Below are 26,139 nucleotides of genomic sequence, written 5' to 3' on the forward strand. Positions count from 1 at the left end.
TCTTTTCTATTCTCTCTCTTTTCCTTACTTTGTTTCATTCTGTGTATATAGAAGTGTTTTGCTTAGTTATGTTAGATGTAGTTTCATTTATTAAATCCCTTATATTCACAACGGATCTCTGTTTGCTGCTCACAATTCGAAGTCAATGAATGTGTGAACCCTTGCTACATTTGGCTAAATTACTGCTAGCACTGCACAAAGAAGGACAGTTTATTCTTCCTCGGCCAGGAAAATAATAGTTCCTTGAATCGATAAATGATTATATTGTCTGCTCGGTGGACGGACAGATCAAATAATTGTAATATTGATTCTGCTACAGTTAATTCGAAGATATAATCTAAATATTTATTATTGATCATAACCAGTTATAGTTAGTCATAAATATTTCCATTTTTAGAGCTAATAAAAAAACCCTACACAAATCACTTCCAGTAGGGCAGTTCAGAAAGATCAGGGGTGAGGCTCCATTCTGCATAAACTCCTCCTGCTCTTCTATAATCTCTATATATAGCAACCTTCCATCTGGTGTATTAAAACACTGATCACTTGCCACAAAACTTGTTCAAATATCAGCACAGAGATTCTGTGTAGTACTGTATGTGCCATTAATTCCCCTCACTCTGTGGAAAGCAACACTATGATCTCCATAATGGTTTTCTCTGCTGTTTGTGCAGGTGGCTCCACAGAACGGACACTGAATCCAACAGCACTGACACAAGTGATCAATCAGAAGCTAATCTGGTCTAAACCTATTGTCCAGCTTTACTGCAAATGTCTCTGTGTTGACTCTCCAGCTGATCTCAGACAGCAGGAATTTCTTGTCTTATCAGATCTTCTAGGAGGTTGAAATCATCAACATCATCATGATTGACTCCACTGAGGTCCTTTTCAGAGAAGATTGGCTCATCTGAGAGCTGCTGAGTGAATCTCTTCAACCACAAACCAGCATCTCCATTGTTCACTTGAACATGTTCGGCAGATTCATATGCTGGGTCATTCAACAGAAACGTCCACTTCTGGTAAGGCAATATGTCTTAAAATGTATTTCTTTTTTAACATTTAAACTTAAACAAGTAATGATGCAATCCTTTAAATTAAATTAAAATTAAATAAAACATTTAATTTTAACTACCATATAAGTTTCAAAACAGTCAATCCACAGTCAAATGCACACAGTCTGCATAAAGTAGCTGTGATTTTTCACGAACCATTGTGACTTCCGTAAAAAGGTGACGTCAGAACTATTCAGTCACCGCCTCCAGTCACCACCCGAGCACTGCCCCCACTCTCCTTTTGCCAAACCCCCAGACAACATCGCGTCCATGCCATTGCTGAGCAACAACAACACGGAAACATGTCGAGATAACGTTGTTCAGTCTGGATATGAAACTACATCATTGCACAGTAGGGCTGTGACGGTCGCCGTCAAGCATAATACAAAGTTTTGTAAACAAGTGTAACAATAGTAACAGTTGCAAATTGTTTTATTTAGACTATAAGTCTATGCTAATTCACAAATTACTTCAAATGCCATACACGGCGTTTGATCCTTTAGATTAGCAGGTTTGAGCGCAGGAAAATACAGTACAGAATACAGAAACCAAATACTACATCGCCAATCTGGAATCATTTCCATTCATGTCACCCATCCGCATTTGTACAAGTGTCTTCAAGTCCACGTGATAGCAAACGTTTGGCTGGTCAGGTTTGTATTTACTGCATTCGGTGTTTGAAAAAAAACATGAATTACCATTCTGAAACTTCCTGTTGTAAGTGTGTTTGAGGAGGTGGTTGGTTGTCTCCTGTCGTCGCCGATTTGGGGTCTGAGTTCGGCTCAAACATTTAAGGCCGGACAACATTTCCCTCAGCAGTGACCATCATTACCGGTGTTTCTATTGACCTTACTTGTGAGTATCACCAATCCACAGCAGGCTACAGCATACATGACCCTAGTTACCTGTGGTTGGCCTGGCTGTGCGTCACTCAGAAAACAACAGGCCAATCAGAAGAGAGGCTCATGAATATTAATTAGACAGGCCAAAATTTATGGAGCCAGAATGATCTCAATAATAATTCACGCAAAAGACGCGATGCACACGTTGCACACACAGAAGAGGTGGAGTTTTCTGGTGGCACATATATTGTTTTATTGCTGAAACACTCTGTAAAACACATAAACAGTGCAAGAAATTAGCTATCATTGAATCGTGTTTCAGTGACTGGCAGTGTGACTTCTTCATATATAAATATGATGCTCTCGTACAATAAACTCACTTTGCACAATCTTCTGATATACACTACATCAAAAGAAAATAAGAACAATACATTCCTCGTATGTCTGTAACTCATTAACATTTCCATGACATTAAACAAACAATTATTCTCAATAGACATACACAAATGGTGTCTAAGCACTTTGTTTCTTTAAGTAAACTATATGACCCTCTACATACTCTGTTGTAACTTCTCTTTATCAGTCCTTTAGTAGTTATTACAGAACACAAATGTAAATATATATAATATACAAATTATAATCTCGTGACGACTTCCAACATTCTATCATGTCGCAATGCCTTGAGCGGCCTTCGACAGCGCAGCCGAGTGGGCCGCATCTCCGCCGCGGTTGCGCAAGCCCTCGCCAACATGACTGTCGGCCGCACACCAGCCGCGGTTGCGCCGATGCGGTTAATTTTGTCGGTTTTAAACACCATCAAACACATAGAACTCGCATATAAACATTTTATAAACACTGTGATGCCCATCACTCATCTTACCTGTAAAACACATAAACAGTGCAAGAAATTAGCTATCATTGAATCGTGTTTCAGTGACCGGCAGTGTGACTTATATAAATGACGCTCCCTGCCCTGCGGCTCACTGTCGCCTCCTAGCGTTACCCGCCAGCGTACACAGGTCTAGGTGATGTTCAAATTGGCATCATTACACAGTACCATTTTTTAATTATTATTCCTCTTTTTTTCAAAAAGTAAACACCATCCTATTTAATAAATGATAACTAATAATAATAATAATAAAACAACACATACATATGACTACTTAAGTTTATACCACTACACACATGCATAACCCAATTCACATGCATGAGAAATAATTCACATACACGAAATAAGAATATATATTCATAAAATACGTTTCACAAATGCAAAACACAATTCACAGATGTACAACTGTGTACAATTTTTTTGAATGTTTAAAATTCACGAGTTTATCATGGTGAATGTGAATCGCCTTGGATTTGTGTGTTTATTTTTGAGACTTTCCTGGCAGCGAACTCCTCCCACGCGGGACACTCATACTCTTTAGCCAATCAGATTTGAACCTGTCAGTCGACCAATCATAACCCACTGTGGGCTTACGAATCGCGTGCCCTGGGCATGTCTACCTGGATGCTGACATCATCAGCGCGAGACCACCGTTCACGTTATGATTCAGCAGAGGTATGTGCAGTTGATCGTTTTATTTCAGTTAACTAGTAAAGGTTTATCGTTTTATTTGTGCATGTTTACTTAAAACTTTGAAGTAAAATAGGTCATTTAGACACTTGCTAATGTGAATAATGTAAGCCAGAGGCCGCTATATGAATACAGATAGTGTTGCCAAAAATGCAGCTGTCTTGTGTTAGCCACAATGTCTGGCCAAAATGAAGAAAGGAATTAAACTCATTGCCCTGTTTTTGTTCAGCAACGCTGGGTGGCCAATGTCCAGTCTAGCTCCCACTTAGCGCTGACCCTGCCCTCATAACCATAGCTTTATAGTGATGAATATACCTCACGAGAACTCATATGAACTATGGTATGTTTGTACTTACCATTTGTGCAACAGAATGCAGTATTCAATTAATTCACACTAATTGCTTTCCTTGATTTTTCAGGATTTAAACACTTTGGCACAACATCTGGATGACAGTTACAGACGTCTTCATTCACATTAATCTTTATCTCTTTCGTACATCACCTTTATGTATTAATTTCTTAATGTAATCAACATTTATTTACTTTTCATATTGTATTAACCATTAACCAACCATGTGATTAACCACTGTAAATGTTATTCTTATGTTGTGTTGTGTATTGTAATCTCAAAGATTTTTTACATCACAAGACGATTTTGGGAAACAGCAGTTGAATTTGCTTGTTAACAGTTGTGGAATTTATGCTGGTCAGACAAAGACTGATCATAAAGAATGCAACAAAGATTATTCAGTAATTTTTATTAAGTTATTTTATCACTTTATCTCATGCATTCTGCTCTTTCTGTATCTGCATCTCTTGTAAAAATATAAGAGAGTTTACATGCCAAGGTGTTAACTGCTTTGAATATCAGACCAAAACCTGGCATGTCCTGACAGAGAGATAGTGAAAGACTGGATCTTAAACATTTGATTAATTGACTTTTCACATGATGTATTACACTGATACAATTATCATTCAGCCATAAAATTTACTTTAAAAGAATGCTAAAGACTCTAAATGAGACACTATACCAGCCATTCAATGTAACTGAGGTTTAATACTGGTGAACTTCTAGCACAGCGTCAAACTGGTATCAAGCCAATCTTAGACCTATGTGCGAGACATATATTCAACTGTGCTATGTTTGTACTTCATAATTGTCAATTCATATTTCATGTTACAGGCACATTGCAATTAATCATGATCAGGTCATTTCATGGACCTGTTCATGTATTCAGAAAACTTTAATAAATTAATAAATCTTATACAGCAACTGTAACAATTGACTTGTTTTGAATGTTTTAATTATGACATAAAACCAGAGAGACAAGGATATTTTGATATAGGATATTTGTAGTTTCAAATTCAAAACAACACACCCACATAGCAATTGTACGTTTTCTGACCCAGCTTCGGTCCACACAACTTTTCACTCTGCCCACATACCACAACGACGGCCCTGGAGTGGCCCTAATCTGAATTAAAGACAGGGGCCACACCATAACTGGGCCAAGTCTCAGCTAGTTTCAGCCTGACACAGTTATCATTTTCACGTCCTGCGCCACATTGCTTAAATAGCATTTGCACTCATTTGTGCTGTCATGGGCATGCTGGTCTGAAAACAAACGCATTGTTAAAAAAACGCGTTGCTATTTTGAGGTAACTGAAATAGACTGCGCCATTGACCAACTAAAACCTGGTCTAATGTCAATGGCGCAGTATTTTTTGTCATTTAATTTAATTTAATTTGGTAGTTACATAGCACCATAGACCTCTGTTATCATGAAAAAAGCCAGGACATTTCAGTTTTGACAATATGGGACCTTTACATCCCAGATGTTAATTGTTTTTCATGCTAAACCTGTTCAAATTTTGTGGGGTTTATATTTTATTATTATTTTTAATTATTAGGCTATTATTTATCTTTTATTATTTTTAATTAGACTTCATCTTATTATTGTCACGTGTTTTCATTTATCTTATTTTCCATATTAACATGCTGCAACTGTGTGATTTTCAATTAAATATTTCACTAATAATTCGCTCGTTTTTCACCTCTAATCCTCAGTCAGGAAGACTGTTGATGTTGACCAAATACCATGCGAGGCTATAATTTTAAATCATTTTCGTTTATTTGTGCAGACCGGTTTTTTGTAAAGAAGAAAAAAAGACACAGCACACCTTACAGACGCACGCACCAAGTGATTTTTTATTAATTTACCCCGTATTATTTCCTTCCTCTCTACGCTTCACACTCCAGTCCAGCGGGTGGCGCTAAAACGTTTGTTTGCCAAACACCATTAAACCTCAGAAGAAGACGATTAGCTTCACCGTGCTCTCTGTTGTTTTGTCGGGATGGTAAGCGTTTAGAATTGTTTCTGTAAATAGAAAAAATACAGTTTTTGATTCAGGTCAGTAAATACCTGTAATATTCTCATCCCCACAGTCGTGACTAAGTTTTGAAACAAGCAGGAATATCTGGAGGAGTAACAGCTGAACTAAGATCTGCTGCTGTGAAGATGGCGTTTGTTAAAGAGGAGAGTGAGGAGGACAAGAGTGAACCAGAAACCAGGAGAATAAACCACGAGGAACCAGAACCCTGGAGAATAAACCACGAGGAACCAGAAACCTGGAGAATAAAACACGAGGAACCAGAACCCTGGAGAATAAACCACGAGGAACCAGAACCCTGGAGAATAAACCACGAGGAACCAGAAACCTGGATAATAAACCACGAGGAACCAGAACCCTGGAGAATAAAACAGGAGGAACAAGGAGGTTGGTGTTTATTCTTCATCTAGACTAGACGCTTATTTAACAAGATTATGAGTGGGCCATATGTCCAAAACTTTATATGAGTGATTTATTTAAAGATCGTGATTCAAGTATATAATATTTTCTATAAGGTTGCCATGACATCTACATTTAAGAGACCAGCAACATTTCACAATTCTCAATACCACAGCAGAGAACTAGGGTACTAATGTTGGTAAAAAATAAAATTGTTGAAAATAATTAAACAGCCAGTAATAAAAACAAGCAAAGGACAAATACAATAGAATTCAGTTAACAGCCTACTAGTGTTGTCACGGTACCAAAATTTCAGTATTTGGTACCAATACCAGTGAAAATCCACAGTTCTCGGTACCAAAGCAAAACACAAAAACATGCTAATTAAAAAAATTGACTATACTTTAATTGAATCCAAACTGTGTACATATTTAATTTTAACCCCTTAACTGTCACCCCCCATTTTTTTAAATAGGCAATAAAGTGCACTATCCAAAAGTGGATTTGTTTTCAAAAAATTCAAGTATCAAAAAGTTATAGACGTTTAAATTTTCTGTAAAGAAAATGCGCTATACTAATTTTATTTTATATATAGTAAATATTTTACATAGGTTTTACTCTAAAATTGGTATAAAATTAAAGCCTTTTGTCTAAAGTTATGTACCGAATTTGAAGCTGATATGAAAAAAATTGAGGTTCCTGTGAGATTTTATTTAGGGCGTTATACCACAAACAGCCACCGGGTGCCATCTAAACTATATTTAATTTTTTTATGCATTTTTCTGTCACAAATGTCTAGATTTCTCTGTCAATATTACTTCTATCTCAAAATAACCACCAAATATGGAATCCTGCGACTCAGACCTTTCCAATGATATATGCTTCTCTTCATTATTAAAATATACATAACTAATATGTACTGGCAAGCAGAGAATAAATGCAACGCAACACGCAAATTTTCGCATAAAGCGTTTTTCCATATCGAATAAGTGGTCTACAGCTCTTTTATATCGTTGTCTTTGTCCATTAAGCTACATTACGTGTTTTATTTATAATGATTTTTTTATGGGAGGAAAATGTTTAACGTGCAGTTTAACGCATTGCGTTCTGAGCTGTCTGCTTGCCTGCACGGAGTTGATCCTTTTAATATCACTTAATGCATTTCATAATGCACGTTCATATTTGCTGGTATACTTTGAGTCAACAACAAGGCATATAGACCAATTACCGGTTTGTAAACATTCAGGATGCGCGCGCATCATGGTTGCAGAAAACCCGGGAGAGATAGCCTTTACAGCTAGAGAATTTCTCGGATACGGTACAAAATAGTTAGGTTTAAAAAGATTATAAATTATATTGATTATATGTCATTTTCAAAATGTTCTCCGCATATTACAAGAGCTTGTCGCCCAGCGATAAGCACTGTTATTCAACGAAATTGACGTTAGAGAGTGCGATAGTCTTACAGATCCGAAACAGGGGTGACGGTTTTTGTGGGCGGAGCCTATCTGGGGGCAGAAAATGACGGTTTTCAAGTGGCAGTCAATGGAGCCATGGAATAAAAGAATAATAAAAAAAGTAAATTTGATTTTATATTTCAAAATTATGACTTTATTCTCGCAATTCCGAGATTATATCTCACAATTCTAATTAGGAAAAACAACTCATCATTCTCTCTTTTCCCCTCCTCTGGCTTTTTTCCCCTCAGATTTGACAATCTCACTATTTTAAGTTTGAGTTAAATCGAGTTATAAAGTCCGAATTAGGAGATATAAACTTGCATTTGCGAGAAAAAAAGTCAGAATTTTGAGATAAAGTAAATAAATGTTATGTAAAAATGTTAATAGTAAGGTTTAAATAATATTTCATGCTGTAACTGTAGGGCTAATACAATACGTCCCCTATTAACAGCATATGTGAATAGTATGTAGACCTATTGTTTAAATCGAATTTATGCTTTAAAAGTAGAGTAATCATAGCAGTTTTCATCCATAGTATGTCCATTTAAACGTCTGCATTTAGCTTCAAATGACGACAGTATTCTATAAAAATTATTTGCATTCTGATCTTGACATCAAAAGGCACAAAAATATTTTTTTCTTTTATTCCATGGATTTTACCCATTTACCTCCACTTGTTCTCAGTGTTTTTCTGCAACCACTATGGGCACCTGAGCAGCTGCAAGTGACGTAACTGACATCTACTCTAAATTGGTCTATAGGCTACTGAATTGTCTTTATCATATTAGTCCATTATTATGCCACATTAAGCGTTTTGCTTTATGGGAGGACAAGTGAAAGTTTGCACATTGTGTTCATGGCCATCTGCTTGCCTTGTAGTACATTAAATAATAACTATATGTCAGATTTCATCTTTTAATTGCACTTAATCTTTCTTAATACATTAAGCCATATTAAGTGTTTGTTTTTCTACAGGAGGAAAACGCTTAACAAGAGACTTTGTGCATTGCGTTCATATTCTGCTGTTCTGTGCCCACGGATTTGCGGGTCTTGTCTTTTGCTTGCAGGACCCTATACGTTATATAGTACTAAATTAGTTTTAATCGTTTAATCACCACCACAGCTTCTTGTCTCCATTGACAACACGCACGATTTGTGTCGATTGCAAGTGACGTCGCATGTAGCGGAGAGTGCAAGTGAAGATTGCAAGTGACATTGTAATACATTTTGAGAGATTCAAACAAAAAGTAATTAATAAATAGAACAAAATAAAAAAGACTGCAAGTGACGTCACTAGCGGACGCACGTCTGAGAGTGCAAGTCTGAGAGTGCAAGTCTGCAGCCAGAACCTTCTCCTTTTGATCAGCGGTGAGCATGGCTGCTGTAGTTGCTCTTTTCCCAAAGAAGGCTGAACCCAGTGAACCCTTTTACTTCTGAGGCGCGGTGCCAGCACCTGATTCCTCTTCCTCTTCTCTCACTTGTGCAGGACCGGATGCCAGACTTGCGTGTTGCTGCTGCTACCACCATCTCTGCAACCAGTTCAGTTTTTGTGGCACTGAGCTCGGGTGGTTTCATGTGGTCTCCTCTGTATCTTTGGTCAAGCAAGGTTGCTTTACGCTTCATCCTCAGGATGGCATCATGGCCATATTTGCCTTCCATCTGCTCCAAGATGACGCGCGTCAGGTCGGCTGTGAGTTTGGCATCTTGCTCTGACTTCTCCAGCACACCTTCCAGGTGGGCCAACATTGGTGAAAGTGAGGAAACAGTAACTTGGTTTTCTCCAGAGAGAATATATATAAACTCCGCTACAGGCTTCAACCTGCTGTTAACCGCTTCCAGAACACTTATGTCCTGCCATGTAAGCCGTGGAAGCGGGTGGCGGCTTTTGTCCTGAGAAAACACCCTTTTAATGGCTTGCACCTGCTCCAAGATTCTCTCCACCATTCGCTGTTTGGAGCCACATTGTGTTGCACAGTCCTGTCATGAAAACATATTCATCTAACTTTTAAGTAATTATAGCCTAGTAGCTATTCAGACTTCTAAATAAATATATTTACAATGTGCACATTTACCCTCCCATGTGGTGAGCACACAATATCAGATCAGCTTAACATGTAAAATCCGTGTATCATTTGTTCAATTAATTTTCAATTAAGAATCTTCAAATCTGAAAAACAAAAAGCAACTTATTTCATTATTTCTTTACCAAAAAATAACGACTTGATATTCATATTTTCGTTTCTATGCACAAATTAAAATGGGAAATAAGAATAATGATTACGGAATGAGTTTGACTTAGATATTTCATATTTGTATTGCCCATTTTTAATTTGTGCATAAAAATGAAAATATGGATATCAAGTTGTTTTTTGTTTTGGTTTTGTAAAGAAATAATGAAATAAGTTTTTCTTTTTTTCCGATTGTGGATTCTTAATTAAAAATGTATTGAACGAATGATACATGGTTTGTGCAAGTAATTTATGTTTGTCTGTGTGTCTGATCGCACGCTTGCATTGGGTCCGTGTACAATCCGTGTATCATTCGATCATTCGTTTTTTGATTTGATATTGAAAGTAGAAAAATTAGAAAACGGCTCTTTTTTTTTTTTCCCCGAAAATGAAAATTCAGCTTATTTTCGTTTTTCGTTCATGGGTGGAAAAATGAATAAACAGCTTGAATATTTGATTTCTACACGTGGGCGGGAATTAAACACCCCTTTCTGCTGATTGGTCAGCCGAAGATCAAACCGTGCCGTCATCAGTTCTTCTGTAGTATCACGCAGCAGAATAATAGTCCTCCGCTGCTGCAGTTGTATGGATTATTAACACAATGTTATTATGCTAATGAATAGCTCAACACAACTCATACCGGGGAAGAATCTAGACAGGGCTTTCTTCTTTGTAGATATAAATTCTATTCTTTGCATCAACTGGGCATGGCAGGGTATGATATGACAACTGTCATAGCCTATCCTGTTCATCCAGTAAGTCGGTTTGTTTAATTAATTTGTTTCAAAATAAATATTTTAAACACTAAGACAAAAAGGAAAGAATAATAAATTGGCTTGGGTTTTGATTTGATATTGAAAGTAGAAAAATTAGAAAACGGCTCTTTTTTTTTTTTCCCGAAAATGAAAATTCAGCTTATTTTCGTTTTTCGTTCATGGGTGGAAAAATTAATAAAAAGCTTGAATATTCGATTTCTACATGTGGGCGGGAATTAAACACCCCTTTCTGCTGATTGGTCAGCCGAAGATCAAACCGTGCCGTCATCAGTTCTTCTGTAGTATCACGCAGCAGAATAATAGTCCTCCGCTGCTGCAGTTGTATGGATTATTAACACAATGTTATTATGCTAATGAATAGCTCAACACAACTCATACCGGGGAAGAATCTAGACAGGGCTTTCTTCTTTGTAGATATAAATTCTATTCTTTGCATCAACTGGGCATGGCAGGGTATGATATGACAACTGTCATAGCCTATCCTGTTCATCCAGTAAGTCGGTTTGTTTAATTAATTTGTTTCAAAATAAATATTTTAAACACTAAGACAAAAAGGAAGGAATAATAAATTGTCTTGGGTATATATAGGCCTATAATGTTCATGTAAGAACTGTCATATTGACTGACAACTGGAGAACAACAGATATTAAATAGCCTACACTCTTAAAAATAAAGGTGCTTCAAAAGGTTCTTCAAGCGATGCCATAGAAGAACCACTTTTGATTCCACGAAGAACCATTCTGTCAAAGGTTCTTTAAAGAACCATCTCTTTCTTACCTTTTTATAATCTGAAGAACCTTCTTTCGCCACAAAGAACCTTTTGTGAAACAGAAAGGTTCTTCAGATGTTAAAGGTTCTTTATGGAACCATTTAGACAAAAAAGCTCTTCTATGGCATCGTGAAGCACATTTATTTTTAAGAGTGTACTGTTAGAGTTTTATAATGTAGTCTTGTGTTTTATTAAAATTGATTATAATTGCTATCTCAAAAGGATATGCACTTGTGCGCTGCGTGAGCTGCTGCGCACTTGCACTGCAACGCAAGATTTTCATAAAATATAATAGCTTGCCATTTCGGTTTGCTTCTCACCAAACCCTCAGTATACCTTCAGAATGCTTGGAATATATGCCACGAGATGCATAGGATTATTTTACGACAGATATGCATCCGCTTCAAAAAAAAAAAACTGAAGTCACCATTCTCTGCCATTAAATTGGCAAGTGGGAGCAGGACATTTTTGTGTTAAGTAATAAGCCTTTAGAACAACATTAAGGTGAGTAGTGACTCAAATGATTTTTTCCCCATCGAGGGGGAATAACTTAATACTCTGTCATTTATAATCGTATGGTAAAATGTATGTTTTTAATTGTGTAACGTTACGTTCAAAATAACTACAAAATGTCATGCCTTTGAAAAATAAAGAAAAAACAGATTGCACTGCTTTAGTGCGTCTGGGTCTCCTTGAGACTGAGGTCAAGTCTTTTAAAAGGCTTCATTTAGATTATTTGACATTAAATGCATCCTATAAATCACTTTGGAATAAATCACAGTAGGCCTATGTATCATAATAAAAAAAGCGATTTTACAGTCTGGAAATACTAGGCTATAGCAAATTATTTTGCGGAATCCCTATCACTTTAAGAACCGCTGGTCTACACAGAAGAAATACCTGTCTAGACCTGTACGAGTTGTGTCGAGCTATTCATTAGTCTGTTTGATGAGAAAAATATGAAATTGATAAAATGGGTTATTAATCCGTACAACTGCAGCAGTGGAGGACTATTATTTTGCTGCATGTTTAATATGAACATTTATGGTTTTACGTGTAGGAACACTTATTACATTACTGCAATTAGGTAATAGGTATCGGCCCACACTTTTAAAAATGACTGCGATCAAGGAGTGCTGAGGACGTTTCAGCTCCACTTGTGCTTTGATCAGCTCACGTTTCTACTAGCTGTGGGAAAAAGCCGTGTTGACTGCCCGGCAAACCCCGAAAGCCTGATCAGTGCTGGCCTGCTTCTGCTTAAGTGAGTTGTTTATAGCAATGTTCAGATTGTGACCAAAACAACTTAACCAAGGCCATTTTAATTGTCTGATGGCGGCAACAATATTGGCCCCATTATCAGTAGTTATGCAGGAGATTTTTCTTTCATCTATTTTCCATTCACGTATACTCTCCTGCAATGCCTCTTTCAGGTTGTGGGCTGTATGACTTTCTGGCATGAAGCTTGTTTGTAGGCATTTCGATCCTAGTGTCCACTCTTTGCTGACATAATGTGCGGTCACTGACATGTAAGGCATCATGTTTCAGCTGGACCACATGTCAGTTGTCAGGGCCAAATATTCCACATCATCCAGCACTGCTGAAATATATGCTCTGATGATGTTGTACAACTTTGGGACTGTATTATTGGACATATATTTGAGAAGAATTTCCGACCTGGCAGCTCATACTGCTTGTCGAATGTTTGCAGCATGGCCTTAAATGCGCTCTTCTTTACCGTATTAAAAGAAACAATTTATTTTGCTAGGTAGCAAATTACAGCATCAGTACACTGCTTCCATCTTTCGCGGTCACGCTTGTACTTTGTACTTTTGGCAAAAGCCTCAGATATGGTTGGTAGGTCCCTAGCTGTTTTTTGAAGTTCAGTTGTTCGTGATGACATTGGCAATGAACTGTATTCTGCGGGATGGTGCACATGCAAATGGTCATGTAAATTTGTTGTCTGTCCATCTTTTGTGTGGATTACAAGAGCACAAATCCTGCACACCACTTCAGACGTGTCTCTTGGCTGTCCTCTTTCATTAGGTCTAAAGCCAAAATATTGCCAGATAGACGAAGTATAGGTCACTATTTTACTGACCAAGTTTGTCAGTGCCATTATTAGATCACTATGCCTACTTCACACCAGGGTCCCGCGAAAAAAAGTGATTGGCAGGTGGTATTTTGTGTGCTAATTTTATTTACGGGTTTGGTTATGGGCAACACAAAGAACATGCGGGTCGGATCATAGGTGTTTGATAATAAATATATTACAAATTACAATAAAATACAATGCCAAATTGGTCGACATTGCCCAAACCTAGAGTGCACCCTGTTTATTTTCTGTATTTTACAAAAGCACATTGTTTTGTTGTTATTATGACTATACTCAAAAGTAGACCCTTTGCGGTTTTAAATGATACCTTATTCGTATCTGAATGATCAAAAATTGAGTATTTTTAGTTCTTTTTGCAGTTCATAAAGAAAAAACATGACAGACCGCACCAGTGTGGTCTTCGACCCCAGAGCGTTAACAATAGTGACAGTTATAAAGTTTCAAGCAGTTTTAGATTTAGTTTTTTGTAATAGAAATGTTAGAGCTGTTGAATAATATAGATGAAGCAGCAAATAATAAGGGACACTTTTTTTCAACAAAATGTTTTAGATAATTTTGTAGTTGATCAAACAAATTTAATAGTTCTCCTAATAGAAACATGGGATTTGTTTCTATAATGTTTCAAAAATAATATTTTGAATATCAATGTAACTCATTCATGAAAGTTTCAGGGAAGTATAATTTATAAAATTCCATAAAAAGGGAAAAAAATTATCGAAATTGTCTTTACTCTGTTACAACAGGGTTCACTTTTATGTACTTTCACGTATCTCTTTTTTTCCAAATTACTGACAAATTAACTATTTTTGCTTTGATTTTAGAGTTTATTGAAGAAAGTGAGGAGAATGAAGAATTAAATGAAGTTCAGGAGAAAAATCATGTCAAAACTGGAGAAAAACATTTGAGTTGCCCTCAAACCAAACAGAAAGATTTGAAGAAAAGAGGAGCCAATAAATATTTCACCTGCACTCAGTGTGGAAAGAGTTTGACGAGCAAATATAATCTTGATGTTCACTTGAGAATTCATACTGGAGAGAAACCATTCACTTGTGATCAGTGCGGGAAGTGTTTCACACAATCGTTGAGCCTTAAGGTACACATGAAAATCCACACTGGAGAGAAACAGTACAAGTGTTCACAGTGTGACAAGAGATTCAGTCGGTCAGGAGACCTGAAGAAACACAAGTTAGTCCACACTGGAGAGAAACCACACACATGTGATCAGTGTGGGAAGAGTTTCACACAAAAAGGAAGCCTTACGGCACATATGAGAGTTCATACAGGAGAGAAACTGTTCATATGTAATCAGTGTGGAAAGAGTTTTGCACACTTAACACACCTTAAGGATCACATGAACATCCACACTGGAGAGAAACAGTACAAGTGTTTACACTGTGACAAAAGATTCAGTCGATCAACACATCTGAAGAAACACAAGATAGTCCACACTGGAGAGAAACCGCACACATGTGATCAGTGCGGGAAGAGTTTCACACAAAAAGGAAACCTTATGACACATATGAGAGTTCATACAGGAGAGAAACTGTTCATATGTAATCAATGTGGAAAGAGCTTTGCACACTTCGCAAACCTTAAGTTACACATGAACATCCACACTGGAGAGAAACCTTATAAGTGTTCACACTGTGACAAGAGATTCAGTCAGTCAGGATACCTGAAAACACATGAGAGGATCCACACTGGAGAGAAACCGTACACATGTGATCAGTGCGGGAAGAGTTTCGTACAAAAAGGAAGCCTTATGACACATATGAAAGTTCATACAGGAGAGAAACTGTACACATGTAATCTTTGTGGAAAGAGTTTGAAATGCAAATATAGTCTTGATGGTCACATGAGAGTTCATACTGGAGAGAAACCATACACTTGTGATCAGTGCGGGAAGAGTTTCACACAATCAGTACATGTTAAAGAACACATGAGCATCCACACTGGAGAGCAACCTTATAAGTGTTCACACTGCAACAAGGGATTCAATAGGTCAGGAGACCTGAAAACACATGAGAGGATCCACAATGGAGTGAAACCTTATGAGTGTTCACACTGTGACAAGAGATTCAATAAGTCAACAAATCTGAAATCACATGAGAGGATCCACATTGGAGTGAAACCTTATGAGTGTTCACACTGTGACAAGAGATTCAGTGTGTCATCAAATCTGAAAACACATGAGAGGATCCACACTGGAGAGAAGCCGTATCACTGCACTGCATGTGGGAAGTGTTTCAATCGTTCATCTGCTCTACACAGTCATACAAAAAGCATTCACAGTAAGTAGATCATCTACAGATCCAGCACTTTCAGATCTGATGCTGCCTTCTCATCAAACTTGAAACAATAATGCATTAAGCAATAGAATATCATCTGGATTAATCTGTTCTAACCAGTCATTACAAGTGATATGACAAAGAAACATTATCTAAAGTTTTCACAGTGAATAAAGTTCATCATCTTCAAAACCAGCAGATTCAACTGTGAGATTCAGTTCAACTCAAAGATGGAGTTCCTCCCCAAACAACAATGTCAAAATGTTTTATTATTGCGTATTATTTTGCTTCATGATATAAATATCATTGTGTTTTCTTATGAGTTTCATATTATGTTCAATTGCCTTATAATGCATGTGTCACTTGTAGTTTGCTTACTCTTTCATGAAGGAAAGTAGAAGCTTTTTACAAACTGTTCTTGTTCAGGAAGCTGAAGAAGAGACTGTAACACTTTAAGAGAGACTGGGATTTATTTTTAAACTTGTTCTTTGTTGTTTTTAAAATGACTGCGTTATTCTTCTGCTTAATGTATTTTGGAAACACAGATGCAATATATACTGTCATGTAGCTTTGTAACTGATCCTTCTTTGCTTCTCTTGTGGTTGAGGAATGTATACCTAAACCCGGTATTAAATGAGCCCTGGGGCTAAATGACAAAAGACCGTAGTATCGATAAGCTCTAATGTTAACTATCCATTCCTTCAACGGGGAAATCACATGGCGGCGGGACATGCTTTCTTACATCAATGAGAGGTGGTGTACAGATGTAACTGTGTTAAAGGGTTCCTATTATGCTCTTTTACAAAGTCTTGATTTTGTTTTGGGGGTGTACTAGAACATGCTCTCATGCTTGGTGGTTCGAAAAACGCATTATTTTTTACATAAGTTACATTATTAAAATACATTTCTCCCCAGCCTGCCACAAATGGCTTGATTAGTTCCGGCTTTGATGAAGGTCTGCCTTCCGAAAAACAAAAGGCAGTTGCGCACCGGACGAGACACGCACACATCTTTAAATTTCAAATACATTATTTTCTATGAGTGTAGGCACACCGGCGGCGCCGTTCAGCGTCTGTCCGCTGCGCCCAGCTACGTCGTGTTGTACTTGTAAGAATTGTTCTAGACCAGCGGTTCTCAATCCCAGTCCTCGCGTACCTGCTCTGCATGTTTTGCACGGCTCTCTTTGTTAACACACCTGATTCAGATCATCATCTCGTTAGAAGTGAGCTCCGTGCATGAACTGTGTTCCGATTGACATGGTCCCTACTCCCTGAGCAGGTGAAATCCGTTGAAGTTTACTTCACTTCGGAATATTCATTTACAGATTTGCGCTGCGCCACTGCCTGCAGCGTCTTCACACACAAACGAAACTTACTAGAGAAGCGTAAAGTGGGACATAATATACCTCTGTAAATAAATACAATTTAAATTCACGTCTCGCACACTTAAATGGCCTTTGTATGGAACATATACGCTCCCTTCAAACTGTAATCACAGCGGAATATCCGGTAATGTCCACTTCGCAGGGCACTTACAGTCAAATATAACAAACGTATGAAGCAATAAAAGAAACACACAAAATGTGCAGAGCGAGGGTATGCGAGGACTGGAAATGAGAACCACTGTTCTAGACATGCCAAAAATTTGAGGCTACAGCACAGCAGCTCTTCTTCTTCGTCGTCTCGTCTGATGTGCTCACTCAACCAAGCGTTCTAACCACGACCTCGCCCCTCCCCACCCCCCAACCATTCGAATTTCTGTAGGCGGGAATTATTTGTAAAGAAATTCTAATGAGCCGCTTTGTGATATCACAAAGCCCGGAAACCAAACACTGTAGTCCAAACGAGCCGTTTGCTGTAGTTCTTGAAAATTGGAGTGGACTTTGAGATTTGTAACTTTCTAGATCTTTTTTATGCCCAAACATACACACTGCACACTGACTAAAATAAAAAAAGTGGAAAAGCATAAAAGGACCCCTTTAAAGACTGTAAGCCTTTCTACTCGCTGCGGGAGATGTCAACATATTCTGTTACACCAAATACACCAAATAATTATCTTTAAAAAAGCAGCATATTTAAGGTCCTTTAAGGACTGTAAAAAGATGGACTAATGAAGCAGAGCAGGATGTACAAGCTTGTTTCGACCTCACTGATTGGAGTGTTTTTGTAGCTGCTGCCACCAATCTGGACGAGCTCACAGAGACTGTAACATCTTATATCAGTTTCTGTGAAGATATGTGCATTCCTACCAGGACTCATTTAACCTACAACAACGACAAACCATGGTTCACTGCAAAACTCAGACAGCTCCGTCAGGCCAAAGAAGATGCTTACAGGAAGGGGGACAATGTCTTGTATAAACAGGCTAAATACACACTGGAAAAGGAGATCAGAGTGGCAAAGAGGAATTATTCTGAAAAATAAGGATTAAATTCTCTTCCAGTGACTCCGCATCAGTGTGGAAAAGTCTGCAAGATATCACCAATACAAGACACCATCCCCCAGCACTGTGGAGAATCAACAACTGGCAGACGATCTGAACGTGTTCTATTGCAGGTTTGAAAAAACACCCCACACCCACCCTGGACACCTCTGCACTAGGGGTGTGAGATATTGACAAAAAATAATATCTCTATATTTTCTGGGATTTTATCGATAACGATAATTAGTCGATATTTTGCTGAGTGTGTTATTGTGCTGGTACCTTAAGGACTGCCGAAGACAGCTGACTCCTAATATTTTTAATATTCTTCATATTCTGTGTGGTGGTCAGTTCATACTGATAGAAGTTAATCTTTTCTAATAAGTTTAAACTGATTTTTACATTTTATGGGCATTTTTACTTTTATAAAGCCATTTTTTCTAAACGCTAAACGTGTCCATTATCTTTTGATTCAAATGCTTACATTTAATCAGGGAATTAGAATAATAAGACATTTGGGCTGTTACCAAGCAAATGAACTCAACACAGAAGCTGCATCTGAAGTGGCATTTAGATGTATTTACACACATGTATTTTGTTTAATGCAAGACATGAATGCATTTAACCTGCAATTACAAATGCATAAATAATGTTTTTATATATTAAACATAAAACATTGAATACTGATATTTGAAATGATTTAAAACATGAAAAAAAATCTAAAAAGAAAAAGCCGAAATTTGAAATTAAAACCACCAGCAGGTGGTAGCAAATCACTGTTAATAAGTGAGTCATTGCGATTGAACCGAATCATTTAAACGGTTGATTCATTCATCGTGTGAAATTGAATAGCTATATGAAGTGGTATAAATATATACATTTTCTGCCATCATGTCTTGAATTTGTGATCATTCTAAATGCATTTTAAAAGACTGAATCATGCAGTGAAAGAACGCGCTCTAAATGCGCACACACACTAGTCTAGACTTCACATAATGTATGCGTGCGCTCTGTAGGGATATTTTGAATGGTTTTTGCAAAATACTCGATAATGTCAAATCGCACATCGTTAAAACAACAATTACGATATTATTGCAGAAGATATATATCGCACACCCCTACTCTCCACACAACCATTCATACCTCCAGCAACCCCCCCCTCCCCCACACCTGCAATTCAGATCAGCGAAGACAAGGTCTTCCGGAAGCAGAAAAGGAAAAAAGCACCAGGCCCAGATTGTGTTACACCAGTCTGTCTGAAATCCTGTGCTGACCAGCTTGCCCCCATCTTCACACAGATCTTCAACAGATCACTGGAGCTGTGCGAAGTCCCTTCATGCTTCAAATGCTCCACCATCATCCCCATACCAAAGAAATCCAAAATTACAGGACTAAATTATTACAGGCCTGTGGCTCTAACATCTGTGGTCATGAAGTCTTTTGAAAAATTGGTGCTGGCCCACCTGAAGGACATCACTGGACCCTTGCTGGATCCTCTTCAGTTTGCCTACAGAGCAAACAGTTCTGTGGCATCGTTTATTTCTTATTTACTTGACCTATTTTTTATTTATTTGTGTTTTTATTTTTTATTATCTGTGTTTTTTTGTTCTGTCACTGTCATTTTGTTACACTGTGGAAGCTTCTGTCACGAAAACAAATTCCTCGTATGTGTAAACATACTTGGCAATAAAGCTCATTCTGATTCTGATTCTAACAGTTCTACTTTTGGTGCTGGGTATATTAAAAAAACACACTTACAATTTATTATTGGTACATAAATTTGATCAAGCAAACTGTACATTGCCAAATGTTTCTACATGAGATAATATCGAGACATTCATCACTGATGTGTTTTTGTTATTTTGCAATCCAGAAGCGAGATCTCTCTTCTACTTTAGGTCTGCTTAATCTAATTTTATTTTAATCTAATTTTATTTGATTGCGTTTTTCAAGGATTATAAAAACAAGATGTTTGAGGTAAAGTGATATTTTAAATAAAATCTGATGTGTCTTGAGGACTTTATGGTCACCGCGTACGTGTGTCCATTAAGTCCATGTGACCATAGTAATCCATTATTATAAGTTTACACCACTAATCTATAACAGAGAACTGGATTACTCTCAATGATATAGAAGTGAAGCCACTACACCGCCATATTCTTATTCCCTAGTGCTCCCATATATTCTATTGAATTAACAGTAAATCTTACCGATTTAATGAGAAAACATCAGAGTGTTTTTATATCTGAAGTATTCCTGTACACTCTTAGAACGCAAATGTCCTATGCATGTAAATTTGATTATTTGTTTAATATTGGGAATTTCCCATGTGTATTAAAGTTGCATATCTTATTCATAACAGTAGCGAACATCAGATGAGCATGATGAACATCAAATGGACGAGATCCTCCACATACATATTACACATGACTAAGTGCACATCTGAAATCTGAATGACGTTTTATGCTTTAAATTTACATATACCTAGTGGTGGAAAGAGTACTATGAAACTGTACTTAAGTAAATGTATGGCTACTTAAGGAATAATTTACTTGAGTACAAGTAAAAGTACTGAAAAATAATATGACTCAAGTAAGAGTAAAAATGTAGCTTGCTGAAAAACTAGTTACTGCGTTACAAAGTACTATTATTTTTCTATTTTTACCCAAAATTAGACCATGTGAGCATTATGGAGCAAACTCATGTACTATAATACCTGTTTCACAAGTGAGACTCATAGAATTATTAAATGAAGTTCCTTAACGTAAGTTAGGGAGGAGCGAGACCATCTAGTCTTTCAATCAACAGCCAGAGTATATAAGCAGCTGCTTACCTCTCTCCAGTCTCAGCTGTTCCAGCATTTTCCGGTTGTGTCGTACAAATTATGTCAGGCTCACCGGACCTCCAGCTTTTTCCGTCAGATGACGAACTTTTCTCCTGTCCCGAGACACCAACAGTGGCAATGTGCAAATCACTGGATCACACGGATCCAAACAAAGAGACTCTCCCCTCCATCTTCAAGATCACCAGCGGTAACCGCGCCTCATCCATCTCGTCATTCCGCTGCCACCATTCCTCCAATTCCACCCATTCAAAAATGGTCCGTCAACAGCCTACGTCAAGCCCGCTCAAATTCCGGACTTCATTTCTCCCGCAGATCATCAAAAGCTCAACTCTACGATATACTCATTAACTCCAATAACAGCTCCAGCATCCCAACAAACTCCTCAACTTCTCCAAAAAAGAAGACCCAGTCGTCATCCATTTCTGCTTCTCTCCCGGCTTGGCGTTCGGAACGCAGTCATCCTCAGCGCGCTAATCCAGAGGCTATGGCAAAGATCAGAGGGGAAAAAACTAGAGCCGCTCACACTTCCTCGTCCGCCGGCCTTTCCACCCGGCCAGCAACAGCAGCCGCAAAAAACAGTTCCTCAGTTCCTTCAGCGCTCACGAATACTCATATGCAGGTTACTCCACTTCCCAGGAGAGACCTATTTATCCCATCTTACTCTTCCGTAACTCCTTTTGCTTCTCTACCTCCTGTAGGATATCAGACCGAATCAGACAATCTAAGATTTGGTCAGAACCGAGTTGAGGCACGAGGAGTCACAAAAATTCCACAGAGGCCCCTGACAACAGGATGTCATAAATCGGACCCCAGCCTCTCTGAAGCAAGCCTAAACCTAAGACCCTGTCACAGAACAGTTTTCAACATTAACACAAAAGAACACATTGACAAGTCCAATTTTACCCACTGGAACCAGTGTCTATATTGGGGAGCCCTAGACCTCGAACTGTAAACCGAGTTTTCTTAGGCGTTTGAAGCCTCTCCTGTGCCATCTGCAGGTCCATTGTTCATCCAACCGCAGAATGTCCCCTAACCAACCCCAATCCTCCACCCAATCCAGTGTCGTCTCAAGCTCCAAAATCCACTTCATACACCCCTCGCTCAAGAAGCAATCATGACCAGATCTTCACTTCAGTTTCAGGCAGACAAGTCTGTAACAGTTTCAACACTTCGGGCTGCACCAGACAACGATGCCGCTTCCTCCACGTCTGCAATTTCTGTGGTGGAGCCCATGCACGATCCACGATCCGCTCGTCTGCTAACCTTAATAAAAAGTTTCAAAAGTACCTTTCTTCTCCTATTATCATTCCTTCTCTAGCTAGTGAATTGGAAAACCATCCAGACAAAAATTTCACTCAATTCCTTCTTTCAAGTTTGAAAGAAGGTTTTGACCCCGGTTTGGAAAGTATACCCATTTCTAGCATGATCTGCAATAACTTACAATCTGCAACAGCTGAACCCAACACAGTCAAAGCCCTCATCAAAAAAAATTTAGTTTCTGGATTCATGATTGGCCCTTTCGATTCTCCACCTTCTGAATTATTTCGCATAAGTCCTATCGGAGTAGCCACCAGAACATTTTCCGCCAAAAAGCGACTTATCATTGATCTCTCTGCTCTTCACGGACATTCCCATCCGAGTAATTCTCCCTACATTATCATGACATTGACCAAGCAATCACTCTCATAAAAAATGCCGGTCTCGGAGCCTGGCTAGCAAAAGTCGACATAACATCTGCTTTTAAAGTCATGCCCATTCACCCAGATTTCTGGCATCTGTTTGGCATCCATTGGAACGAGAAATTCTACTTCGCAGTCCGTCTTACTTTTGGCTGTAAAAGCAGTCAAAAAATTTTTTATATGCTTTCTGAAGCGCTCTGCTGGATTTTACAAAACAATTATGCCATCCCATACCTCATCCATCTCCTCGACGATTTCCTTGTCATTTCTCCAAGTCATTCCCCCTGCAGCCAAACACCTAACCGTCATCCAATCAGTGTTTTCAAAACTAGGTGTTCCCCTCTCTCCTGAAAAAACCGAGGGCCCTTCTACATCCTTGGAATTTCTCTGTATCCTCCTTGACTCCGTCAAACTCCAAGCCTCTCTCCCCAAAGAAAAAACAGATAGTCATAGTCACAATCGCATCAAACTTGTTAGATTCTAACCATTGCAGCAAGCAGGATTTGCTTTCGCTCCTAGGCCACCTAAATTAAGCCAAGCGCATAATTCCCCAAGGCCGGCCTTTCATTTCCCACCTGCTAACTCTCGCTACTTCAGCCTCTGATCTAGAACAAATAATTTATCTAAGCCAACCATGTCGGGCAGATTTGAAATTGTGGATCACCTTCTTAAAGAGTTGGAACGGCATAACATTCTTCTACGATGATTTTCTGTCCCGACCTTGTGACATCTCCTTATTCATTGACGCTGCCACTTCCACTGGTTTCGGAGGTTTCTACAGAGGACGGTGGTTCGACTCAACCTGGCCACCTGAGCTCACTGACACAAGCCAAACCGCCAAATCAACTGCCCTTTTTGAGCTATACCCCATAGTAGTAGCAGCCTATCTATGGGGCTCCGAATGGTCAACGAAAAACATCCTTTTTCACTGTGATAATTCTGCCACCGTCCACTGCATCAACAAAGGCCTTTCTAGTGCTCCAAAAATCATGCCCTTTCTTAGACGTTTAATTTGGATCTCTACCTGTCACCAATTTGTCATTAAAGCTGAACACATTCCTGGTCATCAAAATGAAATCGCTGATGCTTTATCTCGTTTTCTTTTTCAGAAATTCAGAACATTGGCTGCGGATGCAGACTCCAACCCAACTCCAGTTCCTCCTTATTCAGAACTCTTATTCCTCTAGACCACCTCCTCAGACACCTCCATACCCTATCTACCAATACCATTTTACAAGCCGTTTCTCCCAGAACACTCTAAACCTACTGGACAGCGTGGAGTTCTTTCAAAACCTTCCACAGAGCTCACAACATGGTTTTTCCTGAGTTTTCCCTCCTCTCAATATCCTCCTTCATCTCTTCCCTCAATCTTGCCAATTCAATTAAACCAGGATCAATCAAAGTCTACCTCAGCGGCATCCATTTCTTTTTCAAACTCATCTACGGCCAACAGTGCCCCAACATTTCAAACCCTCAGATTTATCTCCTCCTCAAAGGTTTACAAAAAACCAGTCCCCCCTGTCCAGACTCTAGACAGCCCCTAACCATCGATCTCCTCAACATCTGCCTAACTACTCTCTGTTCAAGTTTATTTTCCCTTAACAAAACAAGAACCTTGGATGCCATGTTCAATTTGGCTTTCTTCAGCTTCCTCAGAGTCTCAGAACTCACCACCAACTCAAACTTCAACCCAGCCATACATCCTACATTCTCCGTCCTTCAAATTATAAACCGCGACATCATACGTTTCAACATCAAACAAAGCAAAACTGACCAACTGAAACGCGGACATTCAATCTTCATCTTCAATTTGCCAACCCCCATCGAACCATATCAGTCCGTAGCCCTTTTTCTTCATCAGAGGAAATCCCAAATTACCTCTTCTCTTGACCCTCTTTTTATCGACGATAAAAACCTTCCTGCCTCCAGACATTGGTTCCAAAATAACCTCAAAGCCATCCTCAGCAGATCTGGCATCCCAACCAAACTTTTCTCTTCCCATTCGTTACGCATTGGGGCAGCCACCACAGCAGCACAGAGGGGACTTTCCGAACCCAAATTAAAATGCTGGGTTGATGGACGTCTCATACCTTCGAAACATACATTCGATCTGATCTTCTCCACATTAGACAAGCTCACCAAACACTAGCATCTTTCTGAGTCCGGACCGCTTCCCCCCTACTATTCCGCGCATTCCTGTTTACATGGTCCCGCAGGGCTCCTATTCATCTGGATGCAGTGAGAGCTCCCCCTTTTCAAATCGGCGCGAGCTACCACTCCTGGAGTGGGCTCTCCCATTCGAATCGCCGTGTGGGCTCCCCATCCAGATGCCGTCCAGGTTCTCCCATTCGAATCGCAGTGTGGGCTCTCCCGTATGATTGCGATTGAGATCTCCTTTGATACCTATAGGGAGCTCTCTCCTTCAAATGCGCGGGAGCTCTCCCGGTCGAATCGCAGTGTGAGCTTTCTGTTCGGGCGCAGTGGAGGCTCCCCCTTTCCGAATCGCCATGTGATCCTCCATGTTATTAACTATGGGGGCTCTCCCGTTCGGATCGCAGCGTGAGCCCTCCTATCCAAACAAGCGGACTGGATGTACCAAGGTTCATCTGTCCCTCGGGTGTAGCGGGCCCGCATGTCCTTACGTGGTCCAAACCCTCGCATCAGGGGGAGGGTAGCTCTGCGTTTATATATACACCGCGGGCTCCCTCTTTCTGCGGCCAGGGGGGGGGGGGAGTCGGCCCCTTGGTATTTTTACTTCATAGGGCTCCATGGCACGGATGTGCAGCAGGGTGTACTCCAGCTACGCTCTCAAACCTCCAGTCCTGAGATACTCCCGCAGGAGTAATTCCAGGAAAGTCACTGCCGCAGCAGTAAGATGCTCCTTAATTAAAGTTCCAAAGCGTGGCTCTCTCACCACCATCATTAGTATAGCTTAAATTTCACTCCTTTTGGGGGGTATCACCATTATTCTTGAATTCTTGAAGTATCCCGTATATTTAAACCCTCAGATATGTTGATCTCGCTAAACTCGACTTGCTGTCCCAAATTTATTTCTTTATTTCTGTAGGGTATATCAGAGCTCGAGTTGAAGCTGCTTCATCGAGCCCCTCATCGGTGGACAGCAAGCCAAAGTTTACACACATTTTCCTTAAGATTATATGGGCAAACGAACTTGTTAAATGAAGTTCCTTAACGTAAGTTAGGAAGGAGCGAGCCCATCTAATCTTTCAATCAACAGCCAGAGTATATAAGCAGCTGCTTACCTCTCTCCAGTCTCAGCTGTTCCAGCATCCCTCC

General features: G+C 39.1%; 2 protein-coding genes across 2 annotated transcripts in view; both read left to right on the forward strand.

The window, feature by feature from the left end:
• Positions 1–6,172: 6,172 nt before the first annotated feature.
• On the forward strand, positions 6,173–16,087 carry LOC107568424 (gastrula zinc finger protein XlCGF57.1-like; the record flags this gene model as incomplete). The annotated part of the gene is made up of 2 exons (XM_016254395.1): positions 6,173–6,251; positions 14,431–16,087. Coding segments are annotated over 2 exons (1,557 nt in total), but the record flags the coding sequence as incomplete, so codon positions are not given.
• Positions 16,088–22,277: 6,190 nt separating this feature from the next.
• Positions 22,278–26,139, forward strand: part of LOC107568425 (zinc finger protein 239-like) — a gene marked incomplete at its 3' end in the record, with an annotated part of 31,317 nt that continues 27,455 nt past the window's right edge. The window contains exon 1 of the mRNA XM_016254396.1: positions 22,278–22,369. Within this exon, the coding sequence (XP_016109882.1) occupies positions 22,278–22,369 (92 nt within the window). The remainder of the gene's footprint in view (positions 22,370–26,139) is intronic.

The sequence above is a fragment of the Sinocyclocheilus grahami genome, unplaced genomic scaffold, assembly GCF_001515645.1.
Source record: "Sinocyclocheilus grahami isolate Dianchi unplaced genomic scaffold, SAMN03320097.WGS_v1.1 scaffold1243.1, whole genome shotgun sequence".
NCBI classification, from domain to species: domain Eukaryota; kingdom Metazoa; phylum Chordata; class Actinopteri; order Cypriniformes; family Cyprinidae; genus Sinocyclocheilus; species Sinocyclocheilus grahami.